Genomic DNA, 18,075 nt, shown 5'->3' on the forward strand with positions numbered 1-18,075 from the left:
GTGTTGCTAGTGGAGAACAAAAAATGTTTGGTATTTAAAATAGAAACATGAAATTGTTAATAAGTCTACAGACAACTTGTATTGCATGCAGAAATAAAAAATGAAGTCCTAGTACAACAATACTGCTTAGTCTTGGATTCATTTTACAGAAGTTTAAGATTCCTCACCTCAATGAATGAGATTTTAATAAACAGAAGTGTATTAGAATATTTGCAGCATCCAGGCATTGGGTTTGAGCCTCAAAATAAGGCCAGGGATGACATTTAAGTAAATTCAGAAGTAAAAAGCAAATGGAAAACACTTTTAATGATGTGTCACATAATGTAAAATGTGAAAAATAACTTAGAGGTTATATACTCCATCCTCTTGCTTCAGGGTCCCTAACAGGCATCTCTCACTTGAGCATACCCTGTGATGGGGAGCTCACTGCCTTGCAGTGAATCTTTGATTTTGCTGTGGCTCCAAATGTTGGAAAGTGATTCCTTATGAGATAATTGCATATTTTGGAGGTTCCCCCACTACACACACATACACAGAAGAAATGTTCTCCCCTATAGTAATTCAAAATATCTCGATAGTATTGCACAAATATCCACTAAGTGTCTCCTATGGGCCTAAAACTGTGGACAATTGGAGATATGGAATATTGTTGTTTTCATTTTGCCTGTGAGAAAAAGAGTTTTCGGAGGCTAGGTAACTTGTCCAAGGAAACGATTGAGCAGAGATTTGAACTTAAGCTCTCTGGCCCTGGAATTTAAGCTGTCTGGCTCTAGGACTAGGCCCTCATTCCCTGCATGATTTCAGAATTCATGATTCCATGAATCATGTAGGGAACCCAGATATAAATCAACTGATAATAACAGAATGTGACAAGTGTGAACAGAACTGTACTTTAGGAAGCTAGGAAAGAACAACTAATTCTGCCTGTCCAGATTGGAAATAGTAAGTTTTGAAGACATAGATACCATCAATACCAAAGTATTGTTATCATAATGTTGTTTCACCTATTTTAAGAAAAATCTGTTTCTTCTACCTATGACATAAACTTACATTTCAGTATCCCCCACCTCACCTCGTCATCAGTTTTGGAATGTGCTAAATTCTCAATACTGCTGAGAAATGCCCTTATTCCCCATATTGCAAACATTTCTGGGGCTGCTTAATAACACTTTGTACCTTCTGTTCAGAGAACATTCATCTTATTCTCCTCTCAAATTCTCTGTTAAGTAAATTTAATACTACATAGCATCAAGAGGAAAGTGACCATTTATTTTAGATCTGTATCTATCTTAGACGATGTACTTTTCATGGAATAGTGAGTGAGACAGACACTTGAGTCAGGTGATGTTTGAACTAGGATGTTCCCAGAATTAAATGGTAGTCTCTTAAATTGGATCTCATGAGTACTTTAGTGTCTGAAAAGTAACTACATGGAATAAATTAAACAGAGGAAAACTCCTGGCTATGCCATTATTAAACTTTTTTAAAAATATGGTCTTTATTTGACATTTCTGAGTACGGCAACCCATTCCTTGGAAATAAAGAATGTGGCTTCCAACACATGAGTTTCCCCCTCCCTCTCCCCTCCCCTCCCTTACCTTCCTCCTTCTTCCTTCCCCTTCCCTTTCTTTCCCTTCCCCTTTCTTTCCTTTCCCCTTTCTTTCCCTTCCCTTCCCTCCCCTCCCACCCCTTACCTTCCCCCTTCCTGTCTCCTTTTTTCCCCTTCCCTCCCCTCCTCTTTCTTCCCCTTCCCTTTCCCTGGCCTGCCCTTTCCTTCCCTTTCTCCCTTCCCTCCCTTCCTCTTCCCTTCCCTTCTCCTGGCGTGCCTTGCCTTTCTGTATCCCATGGAATACCTCTCTTTTGCATTGGAAGAAAACCTTGATCCCTTTTGGAGCTCTTTGGGCTTTAAAGGTTTAAGTGCCAAGTGAACGCTGGGCTTGTTTGCCTCCTTTAGGAAGCCCCCTGTGGATGATTCCACCCCTCATTGATAATCTCTTTACTTTACACTCCCCTTTCTCTGCCAATTTAAAATCATTCAAAATCAAGTTCATCATAATAGTGAACATCAATTTACAATGCTCTTTTCCAAGATAACTTCTTTTCAAACCCTCAAAACTATTCTATGAGGTAGAGATGATTCATAGTTGTACAGTTGAGGAAGCAGGCTCAAAAAGTTTAAGGTAACTTGTTCAAAGTCATATAGCCAGTGGACCCAGGATTTGAACTCTAGTCTTTTAACACTCAGTTTACGTGTTACCTTGTCTATGAATCCTTCTTGATGGTCCCTGCTTTCCCTGCCGTAGATCAGTAGATCAATTCCATTCTCTATTCCCTTGTGTGCTTTGTTTATACCTTTGTTCTAGCACTTATCACATTGTATTTGGGAAGCAGTGTATTTAAATGGATTTGTGGCTGGTCTAATTTGGTTTAAGTTTTTTTTTTTTTTTTTTTTCCTGTTAGTTTATTTACTTCCTAAGGCCTGAAATCTCTTCTTCATTATTTGACCTGCTGGACTTCACGCAGTGCTTTGCCCATAGTATGTATAAATTTAGTGTTCATGGAGAAAATGAATCAATGCACCAAAGTGAAGGACAGGGGCTGCGGTTTCTTTGTATCCTGAGTGGAACCTAGTTCAGAGGTACAGTCACAATCACTTTAAAAAAAAAAGTCGAATAATAATGAAATACTATATAAATCCAATGGAAATTCTTAAAATATTTAGAAGGCATGTTTTCTAGGAAGAAGGCTAATTATTAGAATTTATTTTTTATTCTAGAGAAGAAAGAGAGAAAATAAAGAATTAAAGAAATAGGAAAGAGAAGTCACTAGAGAGCCCTTTCACATCCCAGAGCAGATTAGGATCTTGAGAGCTCTACCCTACTCTGACAAATAATTACTTATAAAACAATTCTGGGGTTTCATAGCCTGCATTACCTGGTTCCAGGGACCAATCATGAGCTTCGTTGTTTTGGAGTTGGCTTGGAGGACATTTATAAGAAGCATGTGATGAAGTTGCCCCTTTTTCTGCAGAAGATAGGCAAAGAGAAACCCATGAGTTGGGTAACATGTGGGACAGATTTTGCATTCCGTGTTTTGAAATTACGGGTGGGGGCCGGGTGCGGTGGCTCACGCCTGTAATCCCAGCACTTTGGGAGGCCAAGACGAGCGGATCACGAGGTCAGGAGATGGAGACCATCCTGGCTAACATGGTGAAACCCCATCTCTACTAAAAATACAAAAAATTAGCTGGGCATGGTGGCTTGCGCCTGTAATTCCCGCTACTCGGGAGGATGAAAAGGGAGAATTGCTTGAACCTGGGAGGCGGAGGTTGCAGTGAGCAGAGATCACGCCATTGCATTCCAGCCAGGGTGGCAATGCAAGACTCTGTGGCCAAAAAAATAAAAAATAAAATAAAAATATGGGTGGGAGGGAGGGTGTCTACTCCCTGCCCTGGAGATTTGTATAAACAGGAAAAGAAGACTGTTTTCTTGTTCAGTCTTTTAAACTAAAGACTTTTCTCTCATCTGGAGAAAAAAATAATAATAGTAGTAATAATAATAATAATAAAATAGGCCAGGCACGGTGGCTCACGCCTGTAATCTCAGCACTTTGGGAGGCCAAGACGAGCGGATCACGAGGTCAGGAGATGGAGACCATCCTGGCTAACATGGTGAAACCCCGTCTCTACTCAAAATACAAAACATTAGCCAGGCGTGGTGGTGGGCACCTGTAGTCCCAGCTACTTGGAAGGCTGAGGCGGGAGAATGGCATGAACCCGGGAGGCGCAGCTTGCAGTGAGCCAAGATCGCGCCACTGCACTCCAGCCTGGGTGACAGAGTGAGACTCCGTCTCAAAATAAATAAATAAATAAATAAAATAAAATAATTTTTATTATTGATCATTTTTGTGTGTCGGGTACTATTTCTAGACAATTTACATGTATTAACTTTAAACTTGACAACAAACCTATTAGATAGATGGTATGATTACTCCCATTTCACAGATGAAGAAACTAAACTACAAAGAAGCTAAGATCGAGCCGGGCATGATGGCTCACACCTGTAATGCCAGCACTTTGAGAGTCCGAGGTGGGCAGATCACGAGGTCAGGAGTTCGAGACCAGCCTGGCCAACATGGTGAAACCCTGTCTCTACTAAATACACAAAAAAATTAGCCGGGCATGGTGGTGCATTCCTGTAATCCCAGCTACTCGGGAGGCTGAAGCAGGAGAATTGCTTGAACTGGGACCCGGGAGGTGGAGGTTGCAGTGAGCCAAGATTACGCACTGCACTCCAGTCTTGGTGACAGAGCAAGACTCCGTCTCGAAAAAAAAAAAAAAAAAAGAGGCTAAGATCTTGGCCACGTTTTCACAGCAGCTAACAAGCAGAATCAGGATTTGAACCTAGGCCGTGGAGTACCAGAGCCCATTCTAAATCTGAATGCACTCTCAAAGTGTCTGCCAGGGAGGTGAGCCCAGTCTGTCTCTCTCAGACTTCGAGACCATTTGCAGTGGTCCCCATACCTATTGCAATGATTCTGAATAAAGTCTCCTGTACCAAAAAAATAAAAAGTATTCTCTAAATCTTTAATATTTTATCCTAGAAACAAACAAATGAGATTATTCCTTCTTTTATTGTGATAACATATTATGATAACTCATTTTATTTGATTCCCTAAAACCGGACAGAGATTTCCATGGTGCTGAGGATACGAAGTTTAGACCTTCGATAGCTAGTCTAAGCTTAGTGGAGATCTGATATCCAATCTAAGCTTAGTGAAGACAAACAGGTTGTAAATGCCCAAATCTCTCTATGAGAAACTAATTAAGCCCTGCCTTTGAGTAAAAGAGAAAAAAAAAAAGCTTCTATATTAAAATAACTTCATTTGGAGTTCAAAGGAAGCTAAATAAGGTTTTCACAGGAAGAGTTCATATTTTTTTTAATCCTTAAAGTAATGTGTATAAATTTCAATGAAGTAAATGTCCCAGCTACATTATTCAAACTCAAGAGATTAAAAATATTTTTTTCCAACATCCAAACTCCTGATATCCCTATTTCAGCCACAAGGAGGACAAGGGAATAACTATGGATGTTTATTAGAAGGATAAGTTAAAGAGGCAGAAGCAGTATATACATTCTCTAAACTATACATTTATACAAGGATGCCATTGTCTTTTTTTAAGCAAATACTTGTAGAAGTGATGTCTAAAAGAATAAAGCTTCTCTTTTATATCTCCAAATAGAAAATATAATCAAAATCCGCTTTTATATAGGATGGCTTTTTTAAATAAATAAGCAGAAGGATGAATTATGTGGCTATAAATAAATCTACTGACATGTAATAAAGCAAAGTTGAACTGTTTTATGGTGTCACTGAAACCCTTAGATATATTTATAGCCATGTTAACAGTCCCCAGTATTTTTTCAGGACTTTTATTTCATTTCACATTATGAGAGTTTAGTTGTTTGTTTTTCTCTCCCTAAATTGCCTTCTGGAGCCCTTTGTAGAGATAGACAGTAAGGATCTCTACTCTTCATATTTGGAAAAAAAAGGGTCTTCACCGAAAAGCTTAGGGCTCACACAGAAACAGGCGGTTCTGATGCTTTCTGGTCTGCCTGTTTCTGTGCAGTTCATATGAGATGTGCCTGCGAAGAACAACTTGACAGGTAGCTCCTGCTGGCAGCAAAGTGGCAAGTCAGTGTCTATACAAGTGAGGAGAGGCCTGTGCAGAGATAAAATGTACAGTACTGTAGAAAACAAGCAGATGGACAGAGCAACTTTGCATTAGATTCCTGATGCCTGACCATTTAAATACAATCACAAGGCTTATTTCAGAAGCCAAAGAATCTCCAGACTATCACATAGCCGAGGCACAGACCAAAACAAGACAAAGGGTCTGATGGGTAAAGATGCTCATACCTTACCCTGGGACATTCTCTTGCAGGGTGAGGATAGGGTGGGGGACATTTAAAAAGCAAGAGGAGAAGGTTTATAATACCAGTTCTAAAGCCTGAAGTAATATAGGGGTTTTTAAAAATTGTATTCCGTTTAGAAATTTCAGGATCCAAAGAGTATGGTTAGGATTCCGTGGGGGGTTTATTCAAGTGGAGCTAAGCGTGGTTGTTCCTGTGAAATTATTTATATTTTTCAACTTGAAATCTGGGTGAGCATAGTGTTTCTAAATCTATTTCTCTTCTTTTCTATCTTAAAAGTGGACTCTCATTTTCATCCTGTAGCTGTACACTTGATTCCCAAGTGTTATCACTCAAGGGACCCACTAGAAAAGCCAACTCAAGAGGAAGAGGAGAGCTTTTGATGGTAGGACAAGGGATGACAAATCCTTCAGCTGGAACTCTAGCTACAGGCAGTATTTAGAAAGTATCACTGGAGCTAAAAATCTTTAAAAATGTATTTAATGTGTTAGACTAATATAAGCTCTAAAAGACCTAAAAAGAACAGGATCCAGAAAAGAAGTCGAAATAGGAATGTGTTAACTAGAGGGAGGGGCAGGAGGGATAAGAAACACATGAAAAAATTAACAGTGGGGTAAATTGGAGAGGGACATTCATTTTATTAGGATAATTGGGGGTTGTCTCTTTGTAGTGGAAGAAGTAAAATAGACCTGTCTTACATTTGTCCTCTGAAGAGTCTTCTCAGTATTTAACTGTGTTCCCAAATGGAATCAGCCTTACCGAAATTCACGGTGACTTCTTTTGACATTTTGCAAAAAGTAAATAAATAAATTATAAGTATGACAGGTGAAATGAATAGTTCCAGCTGTGACGCACCAGCAGCATTTCCAGATTTTGTACTGCATTAAGGATTTATTTTCTCTTTATTGCGTAGCAGAGAATTAATTGGAAGGTCCATCTAAGCTTCCCACACATCCTCAGAATGAAGTCAAAGCAGTCTCCAATGCTCAATGCCAATTAAAAAAAAAAAAAAAAGAAAAACAGTAAGTGGGTAGGTGGTCAGTTTATCAACTCTGGAAAAGCTTGTCTTTGAGGATTCACACTGCTAAAGCCAGACAAACGCATCAGCAAAATTAATGGCATAAGGAAAATGTGAGTATGAGATTGGCAATTGATTCACTGAGTTCGTTCATTCAGCCAGTATTTACTGAGCCCCTATGATGTGCTACCTATTTTTTCACACACACAGAAAACAGGAGAAAATGAAGACTCAGCCCTCAGAGAGCTTATAACCATTTTAAGGAGATAAACTATGAACAAGTATACAGATAAAATAATTTCAGACACTGGAGAGTGCTGTCAAGGAAATAAAACAAGGTAATGGGAGGGGATGCCTTCCAGGGGTGGTGGTCAACTTTAAATGAGGACCAGAGAGGGTCTCTGAGGAGGTGACATTTGAAATGCACCCATCACATGAAAATCTTGGGGAAAAGCCTTCCAGACAGAAGGGGCCAACAATGCTATAAAGGCCTTGGGATGAGAAAAAACTTCCCACGATCAAAGCAGAAAGACCTGGGGAACTAGAGAGTAGGGAGGAATGGGGCATCTGGCAGGAGATGGAGCTGAAGCATTAGAGGTAAGCAGAGTCATCTAGGCCGCCTTAAGGCCAAAAGTGCAGTGGAAATCCATCTGGGGACTAAATCAAGGAGTGGTTGAATTGAGTGGAAATTATCATGGATATTTAGGATATTAAGAATTTTTTCTGGCTTTTCTAGCAATAATAGCATAAGACCCTAACCATGTACTTAACCTGTTCTTCACCTTTTTAGAGGTTCAGCTTATTTTTCTAGTGGACAAAGAATATTGCCACTGTTTGTCAGGTGCTCTACCAGATAGTGTGTATTTTCTCATTTTAAACCCCCAACAACCTCGAGAGGGAGGCATTTTCCTCATTTTACAGAGGAGGAAACTGAGGTTTCAATGGAATGTCCATAAACCACCCCTTCCCCTTGCTGTGGTGTCCCTGAGAGCATGCTGCTGGTTTAAGACACTGCGTGGGGGCACACCCAAAAGTATGGAAGACCTTGTCAGAGGGCCATTTCCTGGGGGGCTGTGGATCCTGGACCACCCTTACAAATGAGAGCCAGGGCAGTTAGGGTGACTGTGTGCATCATTTACTACGGGCAGCTTGAAGCTTTTGGAGGACACCAATTTCAGAACCAGAATACCGGTTCACTACCATAAATTCTGAAATGGACTTGATGTATGACCTTGAAGGCAAATCACCTGTAGGTTTGGTCTCTTTGTTAGAGAGACATAATGCTGTTTCCTCAACACCTCCTTGGGGTGTCTCAAGGATGAATAGGGCTGTCTTAATCCCTGTTCTTTATCCTCAGGGTGTTTGAAATGAGAGTGGAGTATATAATAGGTGCTATAAGCTCCTTTTTAAAAAGCCTCCTAAATACAACATATACATGTTTTAACCAGCAAGTATTGTTTACTCACCTCCCCTTCCACCCTGCAAATGTAATGGGCTTTTTACCCAAGGTGAATCGTAGGAGGGAGTCAAAGCTAGCAAGACCTGTGTGGACAACGACCTGGCCTGAGGGGGCAGCCTGTTGGGTTTGTCCTTCCTGCGCATGAGACATACTGGAGGGGTGGATGCCGCCTGGTCCACAGTGTTACCGTGTCCTGGCAGAGCCTTGGGTCAGTCCCCTCCTGGAGTCACAGATGGCCACGACAGAGGACAGGTGCTGCCACTCTGGCTCTCCCCTGCGTGTTCAGTCGTGAGGTAAACACCGTGCTGTCTTTGATGCCCAGCGCCCAGGGGACTTCACCCACCTGGGGCAGCCCTTCTGCAGCCAGTTCCGGACAGGCGCCAGTCACTTCTCTTTGAGCCAGCCGACTTGGCCCTCTCCCCTTCTGAAGTTTTTTGATCAGGACTACAGGCGCGGACGATAACCTCTGGATTTTGAATCCCAACAGTGTCCTATCCACCACCGGGGGTGGCAGCCACCTTCTGGAAGGACTGCCAATCACGGAGCCCTTCACCCTTTGGAGTCCCCAGGCCACCGCTCCACCTTCACTTTTGGGAGTCCGGACTCAGATTCCCATCATTCGCCCTGCGGGAGGGGTCCTGGGCATTTTAATCCCGGGAGACACATGCGCCTGGAGAGTGGTCGCCCAAGCCACCGCCAGGCAGGGAGGAGCGCGCGTGCGGCACCACCGCGTGCAGCAGCTCCAGCGCTCGCGCTGACTCAAGGGGTTTATTTTTATTTCTATTTGGAGCTACTTCGGCCTTAGCCGCCGCCCTTAGTTTTCTTCCGAAATTGTGAGAAGGTGACTTCATGGCTGGAGTTTGGTTTCACGCGCCTGGGAGAAGAGCAGGGGACGGGTGATAAAGAAGGCGCAGTGTCGGTCTGTCGGTGTCACACACGCGCGCACACACGGCGGGGCGGGAGCCGCGCGAGCGAGAGGAGGGCGGGCGGCGTGTGCTGGAGGCTCGCGCGGGTGTATACGAGCCTGTGCTTGAATGGGGAGGGCCGGGATTCCGGGTGGCTCTGGCCCCTCCTTCCTCCGGAGCCAGCCAGTCCCTCGGCAGAGCGCTGGGGCTGCACTGATTTGCTCTCGGGAGTGCGCTATTTGCATATGACTTGCCCATTTGTGAATTTGGCTCCCCAACTCCTCGCTTCACTTCACCTGTGCCTCCCTGGTCCGCGCACTTCGCAGGCGCCCGCCCGCCTCTCGGCCACCTCTGCCGCCTGCCGGGCACCTCCTCTTGCGCTCTCGCTGATTTCGCCCACCCACCTCCCTCTACCCCGTGCCACGTTGGTTTGGGTGGCTGCTCCGCACCGGGTCCCTCCTCCTCTCCTCTTTCCCTCCAGTCCTTCTTATTCTCTTCCTCTGGCTGCGGTGGCTGCTGCTGCTGCTGGTTTTCATCCAGTTGGGAAACCCAGGAAGCCGGCGGCTGCTCCGTGGCGCTAGTCCAGCACGCCCAGGGTTAAAAGCCTCGCGCCCTTCCGCGGAGACTCCCAGGAACACCCGAAGAACTCTTCCACCTGCAGCCCCCTTTTGCCTGGCAGTTCTGCATTGCATCTCATGGAAGTGGAAACAGGAAAATAAAAATGTTCAAACTCCTTGGATGTTGGGATAAACTCACCTGAACCCACTTGGGTTCGGGCTGCCTCCTTCTCTTCCTTCATTGCCACGTTTCCTCTGTGTGGCTCCCGGGAGTGTGCAGTTAAGTCATCAGACTCGAGGTGCCTAGAGATCCGGAGGAAGCCGCGCCGGTCTTCCCCTGACATGCGTGGCATGCCGGGGCTCCCTAGGAGGTTTGCTATACCTGGGAGGACCCTGGCATTCTAAATTTCAGCTCCGGGAAAGAGAAGGGGCTTTTTGCCTTTTATCTTTTTTTTTTTTTTTTTCTTTCTTTAAGTAGTATTTTTTTTTAACTGATTCATTGTTTGGAAAGCGCATATTGCTTCCCTCTTCCCCGAATTCTGGCAACTCTTCCTCCTGCTATGATGGGCCCTTGGGCATCATGAACTTCATTACTCCTCACTGGCTGGAATTCAAACTGCCCATCTGTAGTGGTCCCGTGCGTTGACCATGCACCTGAGAATCCACGCGAGACGGAGCCCTCCTCGCCGGCCGGCCTGGACGCTTGGGATCTGGTTCCTGTTCTGGGGATGTATCGTCAGCTCTGTATGGAGTTCTTCTAATGTAGCTTCCTCCTCCTCCACCTCTTCCTCGCCGGGGTCTCACTCTCAGCACGAGCACCATTTCCATGGCAGCAAGCATCACTCAGTGCCTATTTCTATCTATCGTTCCCCTGTTTCCCTTCGAGGAGGACACGGTAGGTCTCTCTGCTCTTTATCCTTTTAATGGGGCATAGCAATTCCCTAACCCACTAGCCTTGCAGGTAGTGTCAAAGGTGGGAAGGGAATTTAAAAAAAATGAATTTAAAATGATGAAAAGCATCGTATGTCCGTGAAGGAAGCAAATTTCTACTTTCTCATAAAGGTTAGTGTTTTCTGCCCCTAGCCTCCGACAACCATCTCCACTTTTCTCTAAAGGGTTCTTTTCCCCTTAGCTCCCTCATTCATAGCTGCACAGACACCACACTCTCTCTTTTGCAACCTTCTACTCTCTCCACCCCCACGGAGACAGGCAACTTATCAGGTGAGTCCCAGTGCTGTACTTGGAGAAATATTCATTCACCTTGCTTTCACCCTTCTTTGCTGTGGTCTTGCTTGGGAGCTAGTGGGGGTGGGGTGGGAATAGCTGACAACAGGAATCAGGTTTTCAGCCTGAAGTTGATTGAACTGTTATAAAGTAGCCTGTGTGGTAATGGTCAGGGAAAAGTAGCCGAATATAAGAAGGCAGAAAATATAATTAACAACCCGTGGCCATTTGTGTTGAATTTGGCAGCTTTATGTTTTCCACATATCTAGTGGAAAAAGCAGCTATCTCTAAAACTACACATCTAATATTGCTATCAGACAGGAAGCAATATGTAAGATAAGGCTAAGTCCATTTATAATTTACCCAAGTGTAAATGATAGTAACTTGGATTCCCCGTGTATGCAAATGTTATTTCATCTTTAGGTAGCAGAGATGGGCTTGTTCACACAATACAGGTACGATGGGTTTTACTCCAAACAACCCTCCTTACATAGCTATTGAAGGAAGAGATCTATGGCTCTGAAAATGATACTCAGCTCTTAGCCGGCTGCCTCTAAAAGGGCGATGTCTGCAGCTAAGGTAGGAGCTTGCTGTGGTAAACTGTTCTAAAGAAAGGAGCTTCTTAATTTGTTTACTATGCACCCCGCTCTGATGGTAAGGAGAGTAGGAGACACAGAAATGGAGACTGGTCTTGCTTGGGAGCTAGTGGGGGTGGGGTGGGAATAGCTGACAACAGGAATCAGGTTTTCAGCCTGAAGTTGATTGAACTGTTATAAAGTAGCCTGTGTGGTAATGGTCAGGGAAAAGTAGCCGAATATAAGAAGGCAGAAAATATAATTAACAACCCGTGGCCATTTGTGTTGATTTTGGCAGCTTTATGTTTGCAGGAACAGCCCTCCAGGGAACATGAGCGTGAACCATACTAGGGGGTTCCTGCCCTTGTATTTTGAAGACTGATAACATCCAGACCCTATTCGGAAAGTTGATTCTTCCTGCTGCCTCCTAGCCCTGAGCTTTGGCTTTATGCTGTCTGTAGTGTAAGTGGAAGCACATTGAGAAAATGCCAGCACATACTCTGGCTCTTTTTGACTCTGTCTTTAAATTTTATTTGATGGAGTTGTCAAGCAGCTCGCAGCTTGTAAGGTTGGTGGAGGGGGATGGTGAAAAGAAGGGATTGCTTGATCTTGATCTGGTGGCTCTTTTCTCTGTGACTCCTGCTGGGTCTGGTGTTGGCTCCCTTAAAAAAGAAAGAAGCAAACAAACCTAGGAGAAAAAAGAGCCACAGCCACCAAAAAAGCAATTTCACTGACATGGAAACTTAGCTCCTAAGGGGGAGAGGGACTGGGGGGAGCGGGTAAGACAGGAAAAAAAAAAAAAGGTAGTGGGAGATAGGGGAAGCCAGAGAGACTGTTACTAATAGCCATAATTAAACACGGAAATGCTCAGAGATGATTAGCTAAATTTTGCTGATTACTGTAAATGATCAGCAGGGAGAGGAAGATTATGCATTACAGGTTATGGGCGGCAGGGTCTTGATATCTTTTGTTCGGGATGTAAACAGTTACAGCGGATACTAGTAAGTGATGGAATTTGCAGAGCAGTACTTCCCTAGGGTCCCTAAGTCAGAGTCAGTCTCTCTCTCTCTCTCTCTCTCTCTCTCTCTCTCTCATAAAGGGGTTGAGCCTTGCACAGGTTAAACATGACCCTTTATTTCGTTTATTTCTTCAAGGATTGGTTGCTCAGTCTCCTTTAAACCTTTTTGACAGGTCCCCAGTCTAGTTTCTCATTAACCTACATCTGATAAGGTTCAGTGTGATGGAAAATAAGAAGAAAGTAAGTAAATGGCTAGAGACCCCAGAAAAGGCCCTCAGACTCACCAGAGCTGTAGAGTACAGTGAACTCCAGGGTCTGGCATGGCTGAGATAAGAAAACTCATGAATTCAGCTCTTCAGGATCCTCTTTCAATCCTGAAGTCCCAACTCATTGATTTGGGGCTTGGAGAGTGAATGCATCTGTATTAAGTAGACTCCTTGCATATTTAATTGGTGTTTTTGAGCATAAAATCAAGAGAAGCAGCAATCAACAAAATATCCCTACCTCTGGCTCCCATCGTGCACCCAAGCTGTGACCCTTTGCGTCTCTAACTAAAAGGACCAGAAGACCCCACAGAGCTTTGCTAATGCACTTCTCATTCTTACTTGGTGTACACTTGCTTTTTCCTAGTCCAAGACAAAGACCTAGCTAACAGCAATTGTTTTAAAAAATATTTTTGTATGGAGGTGGTAGGAGGCATGGCACCAAGAGACTGATGGTTGTTATTAATGATTTACTGCCAATCTTATTCCAGAGTTAAAGGCAGCACTCTCTGTTGTCTGTGAAAAAGTAAATGCCCTTGATTTTTGTATGAAAGAAAACTAGAGCCTTGAGTCCAAGAATCTTCTCTGGACTTAAGAGATTGTTGTTTTTTTAACTACACTTGCTCTTCCCTTGCCCATTTCCTGAGAAGCCAAAGTCCTCAAAGCTGCTGTTCATCAGTTGGTGCTCCCACCCCCTTTCCCTACTATCCAGACCTATAGAGAGATTCATGCTAAGACAGATGGAAGAAACAGAAATCCTCCAAATAGCTGATATTTTACCTACACTTTTGCCTGTGCTTGGTTCCAAGCTTTAGAAAATTGGTTATATTATAGATTTGCTTAAAGCCTTTATCCCAGGACAGCCTAGAGGATGCTGGGATTCTTTGTAAATTAGGGAGACTATGGCCACACTTACCTGGGGTGCCCCCAAAAAATCTCACATTAGGATTGTGTTTCAGGATAGGATTAACCTTCTTCTTAATGGGAATCTAGTAGGCCCTTCCCCATTCTGTTAGAGTCCTCACCCCACTTTCATGCTCTCTTCTGTTCACCAGTCAGTCAATACTCTTTGAGCACGTACTCTGTGCCAGGCTGTGGGCTACTGCTGAAGATACAGAACCGAATAAGACATTGTGGTGTTCAGCTAGGAATAATTGCAAAAGTATATATATATATGCTTCCATATTTTAAAAAGTGCAAGGAGTGGGTGGAGATCCAAATACCAAGCGAAATTAATACAAAATCAAAATATCCTTTATAAAATGAAGGTTTACATTATCCTGTTATTTAAAATATCCCTCCAGGTTCCTTTTCATCCTTGGCTTTATTTCCATATGTAAATATCATTTTTTATCAAAGTGCAAGGTAGTTTAGTGATTACAGATATATAAATAGTAAAATATATTTGTTTACCAAGCTTTAATTACATAAGCGACTTTTGTATATTTTTTCCTTCTTTTTTTCCCTCTGTCTCTTAAAGGTCATTGGACCTTTAAGAAATCCAATGTGTCTGGGCATGGTGGCTCACACCTGTAATCCTAGCACTTTGGGAGGCCGAAGTGGGGGGATCACCTGAGGTCAAGAGTTTGAGACCTGCCTGGCCAACATGGGGAAACCCCGTCTCTACTAAAAATACATATATATATATGTGTATCTCCAATGTACATCTGCCTAAAAAATGCTTCAGTATTTATAGTTTAAATGCAGGTTTCTCTAAGGATTCAAGGTTTTATATGTACCTTAAATGCTATTCTCTATAAAACAGCAGACTTTCCTGCCTCTGTAGACGATTTGTGGGGACTAGTTGAGGACATGGAACTCTTGGAAAGCTCAGTTTTAAAAGGGAACACACCACGCTGTATTTGCAGGAAGAACTCTTGCTCAGAAACCAGGGTGTGTGAAAAGGGGGAGTATAAAAGTCCTATTCAAACCATCTTAGCAGAAGTGGTGGTGATGGGCCCCCTTGTGACACATGATCCTGGAGTCTTTCTTGGACTCATTCCTTGTCCCAGGGATCCACCCCCAAAGTTTTTTCAGCCTTGGGGGCTTGTTTTGCTTTGATCTATTGAGCGCCTTCTTCTGCTCAGCCAGCTGCTTTCTAACCACTTTCTTTATGCCTGCCTTCTTGAGATTCAGGGAGTTGAATAATTCATAGTGTTGGTTGACAGATCAAATGATAAGATTTATATATCTTTGGCCTCGGTGATGAATTAATTAGATTGGTTTCTCCGTCTTTGGCTCCTCTAGATGCATTGTTTTTCTTCTTTAAAATTCACTGGTGAGTGGTGGGTCTGGAGATTAACTTGTTCTTGAGAGACCACCATAGGATGATTATAATATCCTAGTGTCAATTTCTTCAGGACTTTCAACATGGATCACTGGGTGGTGTGGAGTAGGGGCAGCTATATCATAGAGAGGAGGGATAAGATCATCAGAACAAAAAACAAGACACACACACACACACACACACACAAAAACTTGCCGATACTGGCTGCGGGATGAAATTTTACAGTAAGAACTTGATTGCTTTCACCTCAGATTTTGAATCTAAAAGAGAAATGTATTTCATTTTACATTTTAGTAAATGAACTTATCAGCCCAAAGAAGTTTGCTTTACTAGAACTCTGGGTGACCAGGGAGGGAAGCAAATCTCTGAAGATAAATCTTGAACTTACTCGTACTTTCCTCCTTGTATTAGTTTGCTAGGGCTGCCATAAAGTAGTAAAGTACTATAGACTGGGTGGTTTAAACAAGAGAAATTTGTTTGCTTAAGGCTCTGGAGAGTAAATGTCTGAGACCAAGGTGTCAGCAGGTTTAGTTCTTTCTGACATCTCTCTCCTTGGCTTGCAGATGGCTGTTTTCTCACTGTGTCCTCATAGGGTCTCACCTTGATCTACATGCATGCATCCCTGGTGTCTTTGTGTGTCCAAATTCTCCCTTCTTATAAGAACATCCATCAGATTGGATTAGGGTCCTCCCTGAAAGCCTCATTTTAACTTAATCATCTCTTTAAAGGCCCTGTCCTCACATACACTCACATTTTGAGGTACCAGGAATAAAGCTTTGACATATGAATTTTGAAGAGACACAGTTCAGCCCCTAATGCTCTTTCTCCTCACCGCGCGCCACCCCCCACCGCCCCCCACCATCCCCCGCCCAGTTATTGGGAAAGAAGTAAAGCTGTACTGTTCAGTGAATACCCATTGGACTCAAACTTTCACAGCAGAAAAATAAAACTTCAGTGACAATGGTTGCAATTTACAAAATTCATAAGATAGTGCCCTAAGAGGTAATGTTGTGTTTACAGATACGGGGAAAACAACAGCTATTGGTTCAGTGAAGACTTGTGTTTTCTTTCTTCTCAGTTTATCTTCTGTGACTGAGTCCAGATCTTTATTTGCACATAGACTAATTCTGTCTGACTGCAGACACATGCTCTAATGTCCACACATTAAAGCTTTCTTTACCTAGACCTGCTACCCTTCTGACCCAGACCCTCCACTCCTGCCACTGACTCCTTTATGAACTACAGTTGTTCGCTCTTTGCCTTTCCTGAAACACAGATTACCAACTACTTTCACATCTCAGCCTTTGGTGAAAACAAGAGAAAAAATAGGTTAACTAAGTATAAATTTCTCGTTTTTCAATTTTCATATTTCTCAATTGAAAAATATGTTAAATAGGCATCAGTTTCATTATTTTTCTCTTCAATTTTATTTTTTGAAAGTTCATCTGAAAATATAAATATGAGGTAAATTGTCTACTTCATGACATGGTTATGAAGCTTGGTGAGATGATTGAGAGAATAATATATATAAAGATATATATATATATATTTATATATATAATATATATAAAGATATATATATATATATATTTATATATATAATATATATAAAGATATATATATATATATTTATATATATAATATATATAAAGCTCTGGTTGTTCTAAATCCTAAGCAAAGCATTCCATCTTTGGGGAAAGGGTATACCTTTCTTTGTCTGTTTGTTTCTGTGCTCAAAATGTGTGCTGATGTTGATAATAGATAAATAATAATGGCGTTCTGGTGGACAGTGTGGTGTTAGGTGAGGTGGGAACAACTATGGTTGGAGGAAATAGCCTTCAACCTCAACCTTTGGTTCTAAGAAACTTTGTCTCTAAGAAACTAAGTCACTAAGAAACATTGTGAACTTAAGTCACAATGAATAAGTCACTTGGTTTCACTGAGACTCAATTTCTTCACCTTTAAAGTGAGCAATAATAATAGTTAACCATACTTATATCACAGAAATTGTATGAGAGATTAAACAAGTTGTATTTTGTACATTCTAAACCAATGTGTACAGGTTAAATATTTTGAGATATATTTTCATGATAAGGCTGCCCTCTTTGAATTCCTTGCACAAAGAGGAGCTTCAATGTTGATCATTTGCTGGTTGGTAGATAGTGGTTAAAGAACATGCATCTGCTGGTTCTCCTCATTTTCCTATCTATACATACACTTTTTTGCCTCCTAGAGATTATTTCATTTACATAGTACTCTGAGTAAATGTAGATGAGAAACACTTTACTGTATTTTCATGTTTATGGCACTAGAACACAGCATGGCACAAAAGTCAGCTTGTGATTTTTGGTAATGGTCTGCTTAGGTAGAAAGTCATGCCAGGCAAATTTTAGCATGGACCAACACATTATAGCAAATCATTTAGAAGCTCAGGGATTCAGTAAAGTGAAAAGAGAGGACTCCAAGAAATACTCTGAGATCATTTTGGAAATTCAGAATTGGATCCCATTTGCAGTAAACCTGTGCAGAATTCAAATATTCCTACATGGTTCTCAGTGTCCATTGTAAACTAAGATTTTTAATCTGGTTTGTGCTGGGAAGAAGCAGGTGTTTTTAGGGACAACTACCTTCGGATGTGGAAGTGAAGAACTTCTTTTAATGCAATTTCTTAGGCTTACTAGGGCTCAAAGTTTGTAGAGCAGATAGGAGCACAATATTATGCCAGAACTCTTAGAATTGACTTTGTGAAGCCTGAATTTGAAACAGAATTCTTACTGAGAGACATGGTCCTGATACATAGATTTTGCCCCAGTTTTCTCCCTGACCAGCTCTGTAA

The 18,075-nt window shown here is 42.3% G+C and overlaps 1 protein-coding gene across 50 annotated transcripts in view; it reads left to right on the forward strand.

Moving 5' to 3' along the window:
* The window catches only part of NRXN3 (neurexin 3), a 1,722,001-nt gene that overhangs the window by 1,106,668 nt on the left and 597,258 nt on the right, over positions 1-18,075 (forward strand). For 2 of the 50 annotated variants that reach the window (XM_016926970.4, XM_024348619.3), the window contains exon 1: positions 9,568-10,767. The exons of 45 other annotated variants lie outside the window; for them this stretch is intronic. In XM_016926970.4, the coding sequence (XP_016782459.1) occupies positions 10,521-10,767 (247 nt within the window). In that variant the 5' untranslated portion in view covers positions 9,568-10,520. Of the gene's footprint in view, positions 1-9,566; positions 10,768-18,075 lie in introns of those variants that run through there. 3 more of the 50 variants (XM_003314442.7, XM_003314441.7, XM_009428234.5) reach the window with 3 other exon arrangements.

Source organism: Pan troglodytes, chromosome 15 (genome assembly GCF_028858775.2).
Source record: "Pan troglodytes isolate AG18354 chromosome 15, NHGRI_mPanTro3-v2.0_pri, whole genome shotgun sequence".
In the NCBI taxonomy this organism is placed as follows: Eukaryota; Metazoa; Chordata; class Mammalia; order Primates; family Hominidae; genus Pan; species Pan troglodytes.